The sequence below is a fragment of the Astyanax mexicanus genome, chromosome 12, assembly GCF_023375975.1.
Source record: "Astyanax mexicanus isolate ESR-SI-001 chromosome 12, AstMex3_surface, whole genome shotgun sequence".
NCBI classification, from domain to species: Eukaryota; Metazoa; Chordata; class Actinopteri; order Characiformes; family Acestrorhamphidae; genus Astyanax; species Astyanax mexicanus.
In genome coordinates this window covers 20825519-20843019 of record NC_064419.1, presented here as the reverse complement: position 1 = coordinate 20843019, position 17501 = coordinate 20825519, and the positions used below count along the sequence as shown (strand labels likewise).

The 17501-nt window shown below is 42.4% G+C and overlaps 1 protein-coding gene across 1 annotated transcript in view; it reads right to left on the bottom strand.

Annotated features, from left to right (window-relative positions):
* The window catches only part of plp2b (proteolipid protein 2b), a 30182-nt gene extending 20597 nt beyond the window's left edge, over positions 1-9585 (bottom strand). The window contains exon 1 of the mRNA XM_022670633.2: positions 9295-9585. Within this exon, the coding sequence (XP_022526354.2) occupies positions 9295-9390 (96 nt within the window). The 5' untranslated portion in view covers positions 9391-9585. The remainder of the gene's footprint in view (positions 1-9294) is intronic.
* Positions 9586-17501: the final 7916 nt, after the last annotated feature.

The window sequence follows — 17501 nt, the reverse complement described above, 5'->3', positions numbered from 1 at the left end:
GTTGCACTGTGTCTTAAAAGCACACTGTTCTGATTGGATAAAAAAGTAAAACTGTCCTTTACTCTACCGGTAATTGTATCCATGATTATTTTCTGTACTGTCCCTTTAAGTTAGCTCTGAATAGAAACCACTCTTTAATAAATGCACTGAACACAGATTACTCCAAGACACAACAGCTAAAGCGGAAGAACAGATAACAGAAAGAAGCAGCTAACTCTTATTAAACATCATTCTCTATATGTACACACTTAATCCATGTGTATCAAAGCAGACGTTTTGTAGCATACGGAAAGAAGCAGTCAGTTTACGACTCTTGCTTTCTACTGAAAATGAAAAGTATAGTTTTTGCAGATGGTGGCGTTTCCCTGCATCAGCTCCTATTTATGGCACTTCCCGTTTGCAACTCTAAGGCCTTTTTAACACAGTGGCAAGATAGATTAGTGTGAGTCTGCACTGTTCTGACAGACTGGAGATATGTACTGGTCTTAAAATGTGTAAGACTGCTTTCAAAAGCTTTTAAAAGGCCAGTATCCTACATTCATGCTCCATGTTGCAGAAATGATCCTAATTTTCTTCTACACAACCATTTTCCAACCACTATTCACCCTTAGATTTTAAGCTTTGGGTTTTTGTTACTATGTCGTTAAAGAGTGTATTCACCAACAGTGTCCGCTGGTCTTTCACTCTCTCAGTGCATTTTTGATCCACATCATGGAGCTGATAGAAAGTGTGCAGATGTGGGGTTTATAAAGGATCGGGAAGGGTAGAACTGAGACCCTCTTTGCCCCTGGGCAGTTTATATGACTAGTATCTGGATTGTATACTGATACAATTTCAGACCAGTGCATTTAAACTTTGTAAACAAAAGAGTCTCCATTTAGTCAGACTAAACTCAGACTTGGCTGTCCTTAATTAACCCCGTTTTCATCCAGTCACTTCATGTCACAGGTAAATGGACTGTATTCTGATAAGCATTTTAGCACCTGTATTTACACTTGGTAGTCAAATAGTAAGTCAAACCAAAGCCTAACAATCACATTATTGACTTACCGTGTAATGTATGGACATGAGTTCATATTTGCAGACCTTAATATTTCATATTGAAACCATTAACATAAATAAGCTGGTATGTCATCTGTTTAAAAACAATAATTATGTTTAGAAAATGTAAACATTTTTTACTCCAATGTCTGAATATTCTTAATTATCATAAATACATTGCTCTTTAAAAGGGCATTGCTTTATTGTCACAACATCAGTGGAATTATATGGTTATAAAATGGCAATAATATTGTTTATCGCAATTATTTCTGGGACAAAAATAAAAGTAGTATCTTAGAAAAAAACATTAAGGATTATATTTTTGTAGTAACTTATAAAACAATTAGGATGTGTCAATAGATATTAAGAAAACATGCTGAGTTTAAGCACTGGCAGCTCTTGTCAGTAAAGCTTTAGACAGTATTTTCTTTTTTTGAATTATCTGTGTGATTTTTAGCCTCCTAATCTGTCCACCATAGTGCTGGGCGATATAACGATATCGATTTGTTTCGCGATAATTTTTCCCTCGATGACGATGATAAGCCTGTGCAATAGAATTCGATAAACATTCATTTCCATTTCCATCTAAGTGGCGCGGCAAACAACGAAAACACAACGTGTAATCAATCCAGAAGACGCTGGAGCAAATTAATAAATAGTTAAGAAAATTGTAATAGTTAGTCTCATGCATGCAACAAAAAACCCTAAAGAATAGTGGAGTATGGCCCGACACACGCAAACAACCATAGTGTTTGTACTTTGGGAATAAACGGCCGCACTGTTCAGCACGTTTTAAATAAATTTTAAGTAAATTTTAAGCACTAAATGTAATTAATTCAATTTATATTAGGACCTCGGGGCAGGTGCTGCAAAAATGTGTATGTGGGGCGCGGATTAAAGGAAGAGGTTTTTTTGCAGAGCGGTAACAGGACAAAAACACCTTAAGAATGATGTCTAAATGACTTTCCTCTAATCTAATATAATTTAACATGGTTTAAGGATATAAAATAATTTCTAAACAAACGAACTTTTTAATATTGAGCTTATGGCCCAAGTGCAAAAACACAAAATCATTTATCATTTAGATTATCTGCCTGAACGCGAGCCCGAACCCGAGCTTGAACGCCAGCCTGACTCAGGCGCTGCATGAACTCGGGCCGGTCGAGAACACCGCTTTCCTCTCAGATTAGGCGGAAGAAAATGGTCTTTTTTTTAATGTAACAAATCACACTGTGATTTTTGTGATATTTCCCCAATTACAGCTCAGCTGCGCGTTTAAAGCTCAACGCATGAATTAATCGGTGCGCTGTGCGCCGCGCGTGCTCGCGGGGGATTTGACGCGTCTGTCAAGCAAGTTAATGGACCGTTTTGGGGGCAGAGATTAAGAAGTACAGCAGGTACATCTCAGATTTGTAGTTTAATGCTCTACTAAATTACTGGCTTTAAAACTGGCTCATGATATGGTCGGTTCTGGCTGGATTTTTTCCTGCCTACAGGCTGCATTTGACGGAAAGCAGCTCCTCAGTCAGACAACAGTGTCAGCATACAAATCGTGTGCGTTTCCTACAGGACAAACCATTTAAAAGTGCAGATAAACTCATTAAAAAATCACACAGTGTCTGTCTGGCTTAAAATACTTTTAATAAGGTACAGCTTTTAAATTAATAAATCAACATTCATTAAAAATCCGTGAGAAGTTCTGTATGCTAAATGACAAGCTAAGCTAATAAGCTAATAACATTTAATAATAACAGAAAAATAGATATGAATTTGGAAAATAACCAACTAAAGTGAGCTCAAAATACAATAATAAATATAATCTAACGAATTTCAAAATATAAATTAGAAATATTGAACTTCAATATTAAATTCAACTTCAACTACAAAAAACGCAAGGACCGATAGAACATAACGAACAGAAAAAAATAAATTTGAAATTGGAAAAAAAGTTCAAAATGCTAAAAGAAATAAAACCTAACGAATTTCAGAATATAAAATCTAAATATTGCACTGCAGCAGTACAAAAGCCTAAGTGCTTAAACAAACAAACCAAAAAACAGCCTATCACAAATCATTTTTTGAGCCCGACCCAGCTGAGGAAAAGGTGGGAAATCTTTTTTTTTCCGGCTGGGTCTTGGAAAACTTTGTGGTGAATTAAAGGGGCCGAGTTGCAATTTTTGTTTTACTTTAATCAGTTTTTAATCCGTCTTTTTAAAAACAAATATTCCAATATTGGCTGCCAATCAGTGCCCAATATTCTGAGCTCAAAAAACGCTATTCGGGCCAGCCCTACTAATCTAATATAATTTAACATGGTTTAAGAATATAAAATAATTTCTAAACAAACGAAATATTTAATATTGAGCTTATAGCCCAAGTTTTTTTTTCAGTCATGGAAAATTGGAAAAAATTGGAAAAAAGCCCGAGTTCATGCAGCGCCTGAGTCAGGCTGACGTTCAAGCTCGGGTTCTGGCTCGCGTTCATGATTAATTTGTTTTTTTTAAAAACTAATATTGGAATATTCGCTACCAATTACTGCCAAATATCCGGAGCTCAAAAAATGCTATTCGGGCCAGCCCTAATAATTATGGAGATACAGAAAAAAATATTGTGATAAAACTTCCATCACTCCCTTATTCTCTCACTAATAAAAACAAACCTTTAAGTGTGACACAAAGTGATTTGATTTATATCGTGATACATATCGATATCGACTGATATGGAAAACTATATCGTGATAAGATTTTTTCCCATATCGCCCAGCTCTAGTCCACCACCATTCCCCCACTCCCATTTCCACACTCAGGGATGCCATGTATAGAAAACAGCACGCAAACAGTGTGCTGTAGTCATGGAAATGGGTGAGCTGGCTATTTTTCTGATGAACAAGTAATCATTAAGCTTTAGTAAGGTTGCTAACCATAGCTGAGTAATTGACCACGACTAGCGTACAATATACGTGCATTCTGGACATTGAAGCATATATGTTCACAGATCAGCTGCAGAGTAAGACTCGTTGTTGCTTGCCACTGTGTGTCAATCTGGCAACCGGTCTAAGTCTCGCCTCTGAGAAGGAGCGGGAGGAACAGAAAACTCTATTCAGTTTTTGGAAATTGGACTTCTGTAGCCATTTCACATGCTTGCTCACATTATCATTATTGTTCTTTAACATGCCTAGTCAGACTGAAATCATATTGCTGTGTGGGATAGAATGGAATGTGCAAATACACTGGTCAAGTGGCTTTTATGTATTTTTTTATGTATTATGTATTATGTATGTGTTTTTATGTATTTAGGCTCTTACTGTTCTGTCCTAAAAGGTTTTAAAAGTTATAAATGTGTCTTTGGTGTGCTTGCACTTGCATTTTTTTTATGGTTTAGCCTCATCAAGATTTGATCCTGACACTTAAGAAGCATGAAATGTCCAGATGTGAAAGGGTCACTGGGTTGCATTCAAAAATACTCCCATATAATTACTGTATGAATAGTTGGAGCTGGGCGATTAATCGATTTTATCGATTAATTTGAATTTACAGTTAAGGACGATGTGTTTTAATGAAAATCGATTTTCTCTGAGTTTTAATTTTCATCACCGACACCAGGTTTAGCCCCGCCCCTCTCTCCCGCGTGCACCCCCGCCCCTCTCTCCCTCCCTCCCTCCCTCCCTCCCTCCCTCCCTCCCTCAAGGCACACAAGATGCGCTGCAGCAGCAGTTCAGTTCAGCGAGTCTTCAGCACAGCACGCACAGCAACAGAGCCACCAGCCAGGTAACATACACATCAAGTAAAATCCTACCGTTTGCCCTCTAAGCTCAACGTGAAATCATTTTGTTGTGCAGTAAAATGTCTCATACATCACCAAACTACTAAGCATCTTTAGCCGACTGGTCACCAGATAAACTAGCCGCTCCAGCCCAAATCAATAATAGATAACGTGAGGACGACCACATACAGCCCCGGTTCTGGACTGATTTGCTTGGGGTAATAATAAATTGATAATAATAAACTGTTTTAGGGGTGGACAGTGTGCCTAGTTATAATAATAAAAAAAGGAACTGAAACCCTGTCTGTGACTGATGTTTTTATAATTTGCTACTAACTAGCTACAATTTATAGCTAAAGCACTTCAAGTTAAGATCAGCACACTACTCAAATGCTCAAATGTACACAAACACTCTATTACCCACAGGAACAAACACATCACGCTGCTAACAGCAACCCATCACACAGCGTGTGTGGGTGTGTGTGCTATTTTAGGATCAAATTGGATTCATTATCCAATAGACAATCTAGTATATTTAGCTGGGGCTGTCATAATCCAGATCTAATATGTTCATTTTTGGGTATTACTCGTGTGACTATAAACTATTTAATATTTATTCCAATATTAATGTATTACTGTATTAAGATTTATATTAATTAAGATATATTATATTAAAATATATACTAAGATATATCATATCTATATTATACAAGGTATATTATAAATTAAGATGCTCAGTGTTATCGGGCACTGCAGCTGATAAAACATGAGAGTTCCGTTTTTAACCAGATGTGATTAGAGAATGAAAGGCATTGTGGGAGTTCATTTCACTCATGGTTTTAGTGGCATGACCAAAACCGTCTGGAGGAAAAGCAGCTTCCTTAAATGCCGTTTAAACACTAGAACTGAACTGCAGTTGTTGCAAGGTTTCACTTTACATGGTTAACTGGTTTCCAAAAGCAATTTTGATTTCAGCTGTAAGTAATATGCATTTATGATGTTTCTAATGCCAGGTACCTGCTATTCAATCTTTAGATTCTTCAGATTATTGTACCCTTCACAATACACAACTTGTCTTGTAACAGGGACTCTTTTAGTGGTTTGCACAGTACACAACTGATGAGCGGCATGGAGTTATAAATAATGTGATATTTCACCAGGAGGGACTTAATGCAACTCTGTCTGCTCTCCAAACTCACATTTTGTGACATGAACTCGTAAGAATAGATGCAAAGCAAAGCAATGCGATAAAAATGCATTAAAAATGTTGATAAGATACAAGTAATAAAAGTTGTTTAGTGTTTACAATACATTTTAAAAGGTTCCTGCACCATTTTAAAAGTCAAAACTTGACATTTCCTATTTATCATTTTTTTTCTCCCCAGTAATGTAGTTGGATAACTCGCTGCTAAAGTTAGAATGTTAGCTAGCTTGTGATTGTGATTTTTTTTCTATAAAGAAATAATCTTTTTTCAACATTTTATTTTAAATTGGTTTTTCGCATGTTTAGAATGAGGTTTAACCCAAATACAGGTTAAATTAAGCATCAGTGTCAGCCACCATTTCCACCACCACATTTAAAGCATGTATTAACTATTAAAGTAAAAGGAGGCCCCTGGCATACTGACCTAATCAGACAGGTGTCATGCCTTTTTTACGCTGTGCCACACACAGCCGAAATTCCTCACCACCCCACCCCCACAGTCCACAACATGGAGAGGCATTCCTTTGCATATTATTACTGACTCTTAATGCTGCCCATGCAGCATATAATTGATATTTAAAGCTATGGATATGTAAAAACAGCACATTGTCTTCAATATTTAAAATCATTTAATATAATTTTCAAAATATATTACAGTACTTGGTATAGGACTGAATGAATGAACGAATAAAAAAAAGATAATAATAATAAATAAATAATTTCATGAGTTAATGTACACAGGCTTTATGAATACTGTCCTGTAACCCACCTTATATGACTAAAATGCAAAGCACAGCCAAACAGCAAAAGAGCAACAGGCTGGTCAGCATAAACCAGGTTAGCTTAACAAACAGTCTGTTAGCTATGAGAGGCTCTGCCACTTTTTTTTTGGACTTGGGTGCGCTTTTCCCGCGGGTCTGGTACACTTATGCTACGTTCACATCACAAGCCAAATTGCTCAATTCCGATTTTTTTCTCAGCTCAGATTGGCTATCTTGACGGTTCACATTCAGAAGTGTAAGTGACCTGTATCTGTGTCTGCCTCACATGCTCACATTGATACAAGTATAAATGTCGCCTTCTCCACCAAAAACAAAACAATCCTATTTGAGAGACGACTCGTAGCTTTATAAAGGTGAAATAAATGCGTTAGCAGCTAATGTATGTGGAGTGTGGACTGCATCAGGTGTGGAAGCTAACTATTCTTAGGTTTGTGTGTGGGTCATGTGAACCTCTCCCCAGATGAGCACAGAATCCATCCTGGGTAAGAAATCATTCATTTAGGTCAAGCAACAAACTAAAATGCTAGATTCTAATGCCAAATTCTAGGTATATCATATAGCTCTTGAATAATTAAATACTGTGCCTTTAATGTGCCTATAAACGCCTCTAGCGTTTATAGAACTGTCTTAAAATATTAAGCTTTAAAAAGGAAGCAGTGTGAAATGTGTTGGCATATCTTTTTTAAGTTCTTATTTTTAATACGTTGCCATTTGCACAATACAAATTGCTTGAATTTTCCTGCAAATGCAGACTGATTCCTTCATATATTGTGTAACTGTGTGGAAAAAAATAAACCCAATAGTAGTCAAAGCCTTCATTTAAAGCCTTAATGTTTTATATTATTGGTTTTGGCCGTACCGCCCAGCACTAGCAGTTCATTACCACATCCTGGATACCAAAACAGAGTAGGAAAATTAAAAAAACTGCTTGGCAACAAAGTCATGGTTATAATATGGGCATTGATAGACAGTGCTTCTATTCCACACAGTTCAAACTAGTTAATATTATTGTACTGTGTTGCAATACTTAATCAGGCGATTTTTATGTTCAAGTCACTACTATTTAACAGTGTTATATCACTGTAGTAATTAACATATAGAACACAAAATATGTTTGCAATATAAACGGAACAGTATAAGCCAATCACAAATCAGGATAATTACATTATCGACTTATTATACAACATACTAACATGACTTACTATAATAATTTCTACAGAACTTGATACTGTTCATTGTATTAATTTTGAGTTTGTTTACATATGAATGAATGAACCAATAATAACATTTCCATTTGCACAGTGTGGACTGTGTCTAGGAGAAAAACAGTAGCTGTTATACACTGCACAAACTCATATTCATTTAAATTCAGTTACTTAAATCAAAATAGTCCATTGAAGGGGTGTACCTGCATTATTATGATACGGTTACAATTTATCACAATTACTTCTGAGACAATATATTATCCAAAAATGAATCTTAAAACAGCGCAATGCTGCTTGTCTATTAAATGTGTGGCTATAACTATAACTAATGTTTAAAACTAAAAAGCAACATCAATATCAATATACCAATATGAATGATAACTACAGCACCCAGCCTTACAGCTTAACTAGTTACAACTGTCTCATTTACAGTCATTTATCTTTACATTCAGTCCTGTAAACTGTTTGTTTTTATATGTATTATATAGTTTATTTAAAGCATACAGCTCCGCAAAGAATTAAGATACCACTTCAGTTTCTGAATCAGTTTCTCTGATTTTTCTATTTAAAGGTATATGTTTGAGTAAAATGAACATAGTTGTTTTATTCTATAAACTACGGACAACATTTCTCCCAGATTCCAAATCAAAATTTGTCATTTAGATAATTTATTTTCAGAAAATGAGAAATGACTGAAATAACAAAAAGATGCAGAGCTTTCAGACCTTAAATAATGCAAAGAAAACATTTATATTTATGAAGTTTTAAGAGTTTAAAAATCAATATTTGGTAGAATAACCCTGGTTTTTAATCACAGTTTTCATGCATCTTGGCATGTTCCCCTCCACCAGTCTTACACACTGCTTTTGGATAACTTTATGCCACTCCTGGTGCAAACATTTAAGCAGTTCAACTTGGTTCGCTTGGCTTGTGACCATCCGTCGTCCTCTTGATTATATTCCAGAGGTTTCCAAGTTGGTAAAAAAAAAAAAAAAAACTCAAAATCATTTTTAAGTGGTCTCTTATTTTTTTCCGAGCTGTATGCTGTTTGTTGTTCTATAAGGCTAAACTGAAAGTGAATTCGAATTTGAGGAAAGTTTTAGAATGAACACACACGAAAAGTTCACTAAGGTTAGCTCATTTGTGTTAATATATAAACAAAAAAAGCTGCAGACTATATTAACCGAGTTTATTTACCTGCTTTTACTTCAACAATGAGAAACTCACACAACCCACAGCTCCTCAAAACATTAAGCGTAAGGAAACCTCATTTTGAAGCAGTTAACAGAGGCGAACTTACTATTTCCACAGCCAGAATAGAGCCTTTCCGAGTCCGCACGTAGCTCTTTAACTTCTCCAGGACGCTGGCCGCGGGGCTGGGGTCTGTGTCTGCCATGTCTGCAGCCTTCACCCTCGAACCGTCAGCGAGAGCAGTAAACACACTTCACCAAACCACAACTAGCGCTGCTCAGACTTAAAAATGGCTTCTTACTGTAGAAGTGCTGAGCAGAAAATGAAAGCCGGAGAGCCGGGCGGGCCCCTTCTGGAGTGACGAGAAACTGCGATCAACAGGCTGCAACGAGCGGGCTTTCCACTGCTAAAGAGAGAGAGAGAGAGAGAGAGAGAGAGAGAGAGAGAGAGAGAGAGAGAGAGAAAGAAAGAGATAGAGAGGGAAAAAAGAAGAGAGAGCGCAATGGGGCGTTGGCTCTGGTGTCTCTAGAGAGTTTTGTGGAGACTCATTTATGTTACATTATACCCACTGCTTACATCAACACACTGGGCATTTCCGGTCAAATACACGTTTTTTTTCTAACTAAACACAAGTTAAACACTGAGCAATTCTGTTAAAAAGCACGTTTTTGACTTAACAAGTAAAAAACTTCATATATTTGCAATTTCTGGCCAAACACCAAACGCGCCTTTTTGCCGCCAAATTGCAAAAAATAATTTCGGGGAGGTTCTTCCCTAATCCCCTGCCCAAAAACAAAAAAAAAAGAAAAAATTGCACACACCAAAGGATATCAAAGGATAATAGAACTTTAAGTTACCTTTTGCAGGCAAGACTTTAATTGTTTTTTACTTTTACAAGACATGAATATACTGTGGCGGCTCTGGGTTGTGTGTGTGGCTGCCTTCAGGCATGTTTCTGTTCTCCTGTGTGCGAGGATGACAGGGTTGGGGCATCTCCCTTGGGAGGGGTTATGCAGAGAGGGTGGGCACCACTCTGGATCTGCCATCTGGGAGACACACAGCTGGGTTGGTGGCCTTTGGGCTATTTTAGCTTTGTGGGGATGGTTTTAGCTCTCCTAGTCTTGTTAAAGACTATGAGTGAGTGGCAAGCCGGTTCAATAAAAGGAGCTGTTGAGTATTTAGCATGAGTCTCACGGGTCTTCCTTCCTCTTCCACGCCACATTTGGTGTCAGAAGTGACCCTGCTGGAAGATATTGAGCTGCTGGCAGGGGAAATCGAACGGCTGAGGAGGAAGACAGCGGACCAACGGACTAGAGGCAAGGCTCTGCAGCGGAGTGGACTCGGACCTGACTGCGCCAGTGGGCTGTTCGGAGGTCGTGGCCGGGGAGAGGACGACGCGAGCACGGCGGCGCTGGCTCCCAGAGCGGATGGCACGAGGACGGCGGCGCTGACTCCCAGAGCGGATGGCGTGAGGACGGCGGCGCTGGCTCACGGAGCGGATGGCGCAAGGACAGCAAAATGCTAGTGGCGGACAGACGCCGACAGCAGGGAGAGACACTGGGCGTGCTGGCATCGGAGATGGCCCTGCTAACCCGCCAAGCTTACCCAACGTTTCCGCGAGCGGCCCAGAGGAGGCTCGCGTTGGATCACTTTCTGCGCGCCCTCGAGCCGAGCGAGCTGCGCAAACACGTGAGGCTGGCCGACCCGCAGACCCTGGAGTCCGCGGTGGAGGTGGCGGAGCGGTCCGAACTCATCCTCTCAAGCCATCCTGGACCGTGGGGGGCGTTGCCGGTTGCCCATGATTCGCAGAGGTGGGGTCGGAGCCGGTCTGATGCCCAACTGGAGTGCTGGCGCTGCGGGGGGGCGTGGCCACAAGCGAGCGCACTGCAGCCGGCCGGGAAACGGAGCCGGGACCACCCAGTGAGGGTTACGGTGGCCCCAGGAACGCTATGCTTACCCTCGGGACCTGATTCCGGAACTGCCGGACTCAGCGGCTATTTCCTGAAATGTACATTGACTGGAGTGACGGTGAACGCGCTGGTGGACACGGGCTTGTCTGTCTCACTGATACGGCCCGAGCTAGCGACGGAGGTAGCGGCCGAGTTTGTGACTGACAACAGCCAGCGCATCGCTCTCTCTTCAGTCACCGGGGATCCTATAGGTCTCCTAGGATTAACGGAGTTGACAATTGATGTCGGCAAGGGGCCCTTTCAACAACAGTTCTGGGTATGACGCATCAACAACCCGTGCATTCTGGCCAAGGACCTGCTCTCACGCGTCGGAGCTATCATTGACTGTGCACGGGGCTCGGTGCTGGTGACTGGACTCCCCGTAGAGATACGCGACGAGTTAGGGGTAAGTGAACTGGTGGGAGGGAATGTGTGTGATTCGGTGCGTGATACGGTAGAGGGTCCGCTGGATGCGGGGTTGAGTGTAGATCCGATAGAGGAGATGCTGGAGCGCAGTTGTGTGGGTTTATCTGGTCCCCAACAACTCCGTTTGCGCGAACTGATCGGCCGTTTTCGCACGAGTTTCGCTGTGTCTGAGCGCGAGTGTACTAAAACTAGCCTTGCGGTTCATTCGATAAACACGGGTGACGCCCAGCCCATCAGGCTGAGGCCGCACCGTCTGGCGTTAGCAAAGTGCGTAGCGGCGGAGCAGTTAGCCTGCGAGATGGCGAGTACGGGCATTATTGAGCCTTTGAGCAGCCCGTGGTCGGCCCCGGTGGTCCTTGCGAAAAAGAAGGATGGAAATTGGTTCCGCGGTCGTGCTGCATCGTTTATTTGGATGATGTCTTGGCGCACGGAACCGACTTCGACTCCGCACTGTCTCACCTTGAAATGGTGCTCGCCGCGATTCAGGCGGCTAACCTGAAGCTCAATCCAGCAAAGTGTAATCTGCTAAGGCAGCGCGTGAGCTTCCTGGGCCACGTAGTGAGCGGTGCTGGCGTGGAAACCGATCCCATTCCGCTGGTCTGACGAGGCGGAGCGGGCATTCGAGGAGCTAAAAAGCCGCCTGTGCAATGCTCCGATTCTAGCGTATCCGAAGGTGTCTGAGAGTTTCATTGTGGATACTGATGCGAGCGACCACGGCCTGGGAGCAGTCCTGTCGCAGGTTCCGGACGGCTCCGAGCGCGTAATAGCGTACTATAGCCGCCGCCTGGACAAGGTGGAGCACAACTATTGCAGGTGTCCGTAGAGCAGTACGTGGGCAGTACACGCGCTCAGTGCGAACGTCACACCGTCGTGGGGGGAGGTGGTGCCGCTGGGCCCGATTGCTAAGGCGTTGCGCTCCAACTGGGCTAGTTTTAGTTTGTCCGACGGCGTGCTGTGCCATACCTGGGAGGATCCGGCGAACGGGCGGCGCGTTTTTCAGGTGGTGGTACCGCGGGTGCTTAGGGGATCGGTCCTACGGGGAGTTCATGGGTCACCTGGGGCTGGGCACTTTGGTGTCACCAAGACTGTGAAGCGCCTGAGGCAACACTTCTATTGGCCTGGGTGTAGAACTGACGTGGAACTCTTCGTGCACTGCTGTGACGTGTGCGCTGCCAAGAAGGGCCCCTCGAGGGCGCCCCGCGCCCCACTTCACCCTTACCAGTGCGGCAGCCCGATGGAGCGGGTGGCCGTGGACGTGCTGGGCCCCTTTCCGGTGACGGACTCTGGAAATCGCTTTGTTCTGGTGGCGATGGACTATTTCACGAAGTGGCCAGAGGCCTACGCGATGCCGGACCAAGGGGCGGTCACTACTGCGGATATCCTGGTGCGGGAGTTCTTTTGCAGATTCGGGGTTCCGGAAGAACTGCACAGCGACCAGGGAGAAATTTCGAGTCGGAGGTCATGGCGGAGGTCTGCAGCATCCTGGGAATCCATAAGACCAGGACGACGCCCCTTCATCCGCAGAGTGATGGACTGGTGGAACGTTTTAACCGCACGCTGGCGGTGCAGTTGGCCATGGTGTCAGACAAGAACCAGCGTGATTGGGACAGGCACCTGCCGGTAGTGCTGCTGGCCTGTCGCTCCGCTGTGCAGGAGACGACGGGATTCACGCCGGCTCTGCGTTTGTTCGGGCGCGAGCTGAGGACGCCGGTCTCCCTGGCTTTTGGGGCGCCTCCTGACGGGGGCGGGTACGCTTCGGACACGCCCACTTTTGTCTCGGACTTTATGTCTTCACTGGAATTAGCACACCGTCTAGCGCGCTCCAACCAGTCTGCTGCCGGACAGAAGCAGAAGCGTGCGTACGACACGCCCAGCTCTGGGGACCCGTTGGCGGTGGGGGCGAGGGTTTGGCTATATAACCCTCAGCGGAAGAAGGGACTGTGTCCGAAGCTCCAGTCGGCCTGGGTGGGTCCGTGCTTGGTGCTGTCCAGGCTGGGGGAGGTGGTGTATAAGATCCGGTGGGGCAGACGCACTATGATTGTGCACCGTGATAGGCTGGCCCCCTATAGGCCGAGACTGTCGGACACTGTGGACGGTGGTGCGGAGCCTGCCGGCCTTGCACTCGTGCCTGACCTGAACTCTGGCTCTTCGGAGCCGCTGGCAGGCGGTGCCGTGCCCGGCCCCTCCAGGCTGCCGCGGGCACGGAGGCCGCCCGCCCGCCTTAATGACTTTGTTTGCGACTGATTGTAAAAAATTAAAAAAAACGTTCTGTTGTACACGGGGTTTGTGTTGGGTTGGTGGGGTCGCCGGGACGGCTGACCCTTGGGAGGGGGGCTATGTGGCGGCTCTGGGTTGTGTGTGTGGCTGCCTTCAGGCATGTTTCTGTTCTCCTGTGTGCGTGGATGACAGGGGTGGGGCATCTCCCTTGGGAGGGGTTATGCAGAGAGGGTGGGCACCAATCTGGATCTGCCATCTGGGAGACACACAGCTGGGTTGGTGGCCTTTGGGCTATTTTAGCTCTGTGGGGATGGTTTTAGCTCTCCTAGTCTTGTTAAAGACTGTGAGTGAGTGGCAAGCCGGTTCAAAAAAAGGAGCTGTTGAGCATTCAGCATGAGTCTCACGGGTCTTCCTTCCTCTTCCACGCCACAATACTTTAGAGTAGCCAGAGGTGAAATTAGTTTTAATGGGAGCCATGATGCTCTTGAACGCATCCAGTCTAGGAGGAAAAAGAAAAAACACTCCCCATCCACACTAAAAACTGATTAGCTGACTCACCGACTGTTCGCTGAGAACTGGCTAATCAGAACCCTCTCTATTTTGCATGCACTTGAGGGGAGCATATTTCTCTCCCTCTCCATTTCTTTTCCACGCGTGACTATGGAAAAAAAAAAGTCTGTGTGGCCTGTGTGCACGTTTGTGTTCACTCTTGGGCCACTCGTTCTAGATTCTGGGAGGTTTTATCTGATTTGCGGGCATCAGGGTGCCACTTTAAGGAGACTTGGGAAGTCTGTTAATAAGTCTAATAAGTCTAACCATAAAGTTATTGCATTAACATCAAATATGTATTTTTCGTAAATAGTGATAAGTTGTATATTAATAGTAAATATATCTGGTTAAATGCACATTTTTTTCTCACTGAAAAGGAGTTACACACTGAGCAATTCTGTTGAAATTCATGTTTTATTTATTTTTTATTAGGAAAAAGTTAAATATCAGCACATTTTCTACTTTAATTAGGGTTTATTCAGTAATATAAATATTTAAGTATGCTGACTGGGCTGAGCTAAATTGATACAGAATGAACAGAAGCTGGTTTGTGGCCTGTGCCAGCATTGTGCATTACACTGTGAGCCTCGCCCGGTGTCAGAATGTGTGATAAATGGTTTTGGTGACTGTGTTTGGAACACTCTTTCGTTTTCCACTCAAGAACACAGTTATGCTATTGAGAACAGCCTCTTTATTCCTCAGCCTCGACCCCCAAACACTGCCCTGTTGAACTGTCCCCTGTCTGAAACCTCACATCTGTGGAGACACGCTCTGTTTTGGCAACAGGGCTGAAGGATTTTAACAGCTGGGTTTCATGTTCTCTATACAGAGGAAACGCTTTCCTCTCTGAGCTGAAAGGTGTGATCGTTTCTGAGAAAAAAAAAACATTTACAGCTCTTCCTTTAAGATTAAACAGCCTGATATGAAGAAATATGAACCTGCGGTAATGCCTGAATTACAGCACTGCTGGCTTCCGGAATTACACAGAAAATCTGGATTTTTTTTTTTGCTGGAATAACCAGGAACAATTATAAACAGTGCCTTTGAGACAGAGCAACAGACTGCTGCTGCTGTAAACCGGTGATCTGAAAATCCGTGCTGCCTTTTTAGACTTTCCTCCCGGAGCGGAGGCATTATTGTAAAAGGTCACTGGGTTACTGGCGCCCTCTAGTGGCCATGCTGTACCTCTATATGACAAGTATTTTTAGACTAATATCTCTAACTTAGACCATAATAATAATAATAATAATAATAATAATAATAATAGCAACAACAAGAATAATAATGTAATTCTTTTTCGTATTATTTTTAGTAATAGAAGTATCAGTATTGTCTACTTTGTATTCTACGCTGGCATGTGAAGCATGAGGGTGGCAAAGCTAATAATGCTTTTTGGGGTAGTGTTGCTGCCAGGGGGAAAAATTCTCAAATAAAAAATTAATATCTTAAATACTAAATATAAGATAAGAATAATTTGTTTTCACAAACAAAACAGGCACAAAAGGAAAACGGGTGTAAATAGAAAACGGGCGGAAAACAAAAACAGGTGGGTAAAGAAAACGGGCGGAAAACGAAAACGGGTGGGAAAAGAAAACGGGCGCAAAACGAAATCGTGTGGGAAATGAAAACGGGTGGAAAAAGAAAACTGGCGGAATTACCAAAACGAGTGAAAATACGAAAAGTATATAATACTGCATTCCGCCCAATGCCGCCTTGGACAGGCTTCAGTCCACCCCACCACCCCGCGACCCTGACGGATAAAACGGTTGACTATAAATGAAAAAAAAAAAAAAAACTTACCTCATGAGACCAGAACTTTTGCGTCATGTGCAACATGTACAAAAACTAAACAAGTCGATGCAAAAAACAACATCCTCACATGGAGACAGGTATAAGTACACTGTAAAAATCTGTAAAATTAGAAAATTCTACCTAAAATTATATTTGAACTTTGCTTAATTTAAACAGCAAGTAAAGCCCACTGTTGTGTGGGTTTATTTTGTTTAGAAATTTGCGGGAACATTGCATATAAATGTAAGTGAAGTCAACGTGACAAAATCAAGCACGCCTAAAAAATTTTTTTACAAAACACTGAAGAAGGATTACATGTTATGAGCACAGGGACTGTTTATTTTAAGTGTGTGAGATATCTGTGTAGTTTGAGTTTGTTTTAGAGACCCAGTGCGACCCAGTGCTGCAGTGAATTACGTTTATAACACAGTTTACAGCCATTTCTTGGAAATAGGCAAGTATTAAACCTTCAGTATACTACCTCCTTAAACCGGTGGCTATGACTAGTTTAGAGATATTTACAGTTGTAAGTCATCTGTGTAGTTTCAGTTGGTTTTAGAAAAACGGCGCTACAGTGAAATGTGTTGCTTACAGACATTTGGGAAGCAGGCAGGCATTAAACCGAGAGAAGGGGCAATGTAGCACGTAAGCTAACCGATCTGGTGGCCAGGCACGGTCCGGCGCTGGGCGCTTACACACCGGGCTGGGTTGTAATGTTAACACCGTGTTAGCGACCCCCGTAGGTGGACCGGCCTTACTGCGTTAGCATGCCATAATGCTAACACCGCGTTAGCACCGCATTGGCATGCTATAATGCCAACACCGTGTTAGCATTATAGTATGCTAACACCGCATTAGCATGCTATAATGCAAACACCGCGTTAGCACCGCATTAGCATGCCATAATGCCAACACCGCGTTAGCATTATAGCATGCTAACACCGCGTTATCATGCTATAATGTCACCTCAGTGAGTGGGCCAGAGTCGGTTTAGGTGGCTAGCCGCTTAGACCAGGGCAGAACACATGGCAATTTCTTTTCATGTTTTTGTCATCTAATTCAGGAAATCAATTGGAAAAGTACAGTGTTGTATTTTGCAAACTTGTTTAAAAAATAAATGTTCATTTGAAATTATCTAAGACTGCTCAACCTGCTCATGTTCATCTTACAATATTAAGGAAGTCTAAAAAGGCTTACATTTATTCAATGGAGAAAGACATTTATAAAAAAAAGCGTAAAGTGACGTTTTTAGTACTGTCACTTTTAAGATTTTTAGAAAAATGGTGCAACATTTTTGCAAGCATATTTTTAAGTAATGTTAGATTAGGATTTTTAGTATTAAATTACCAAAAAAGATTGTGGGTTACACCTAAATAAAAACTTG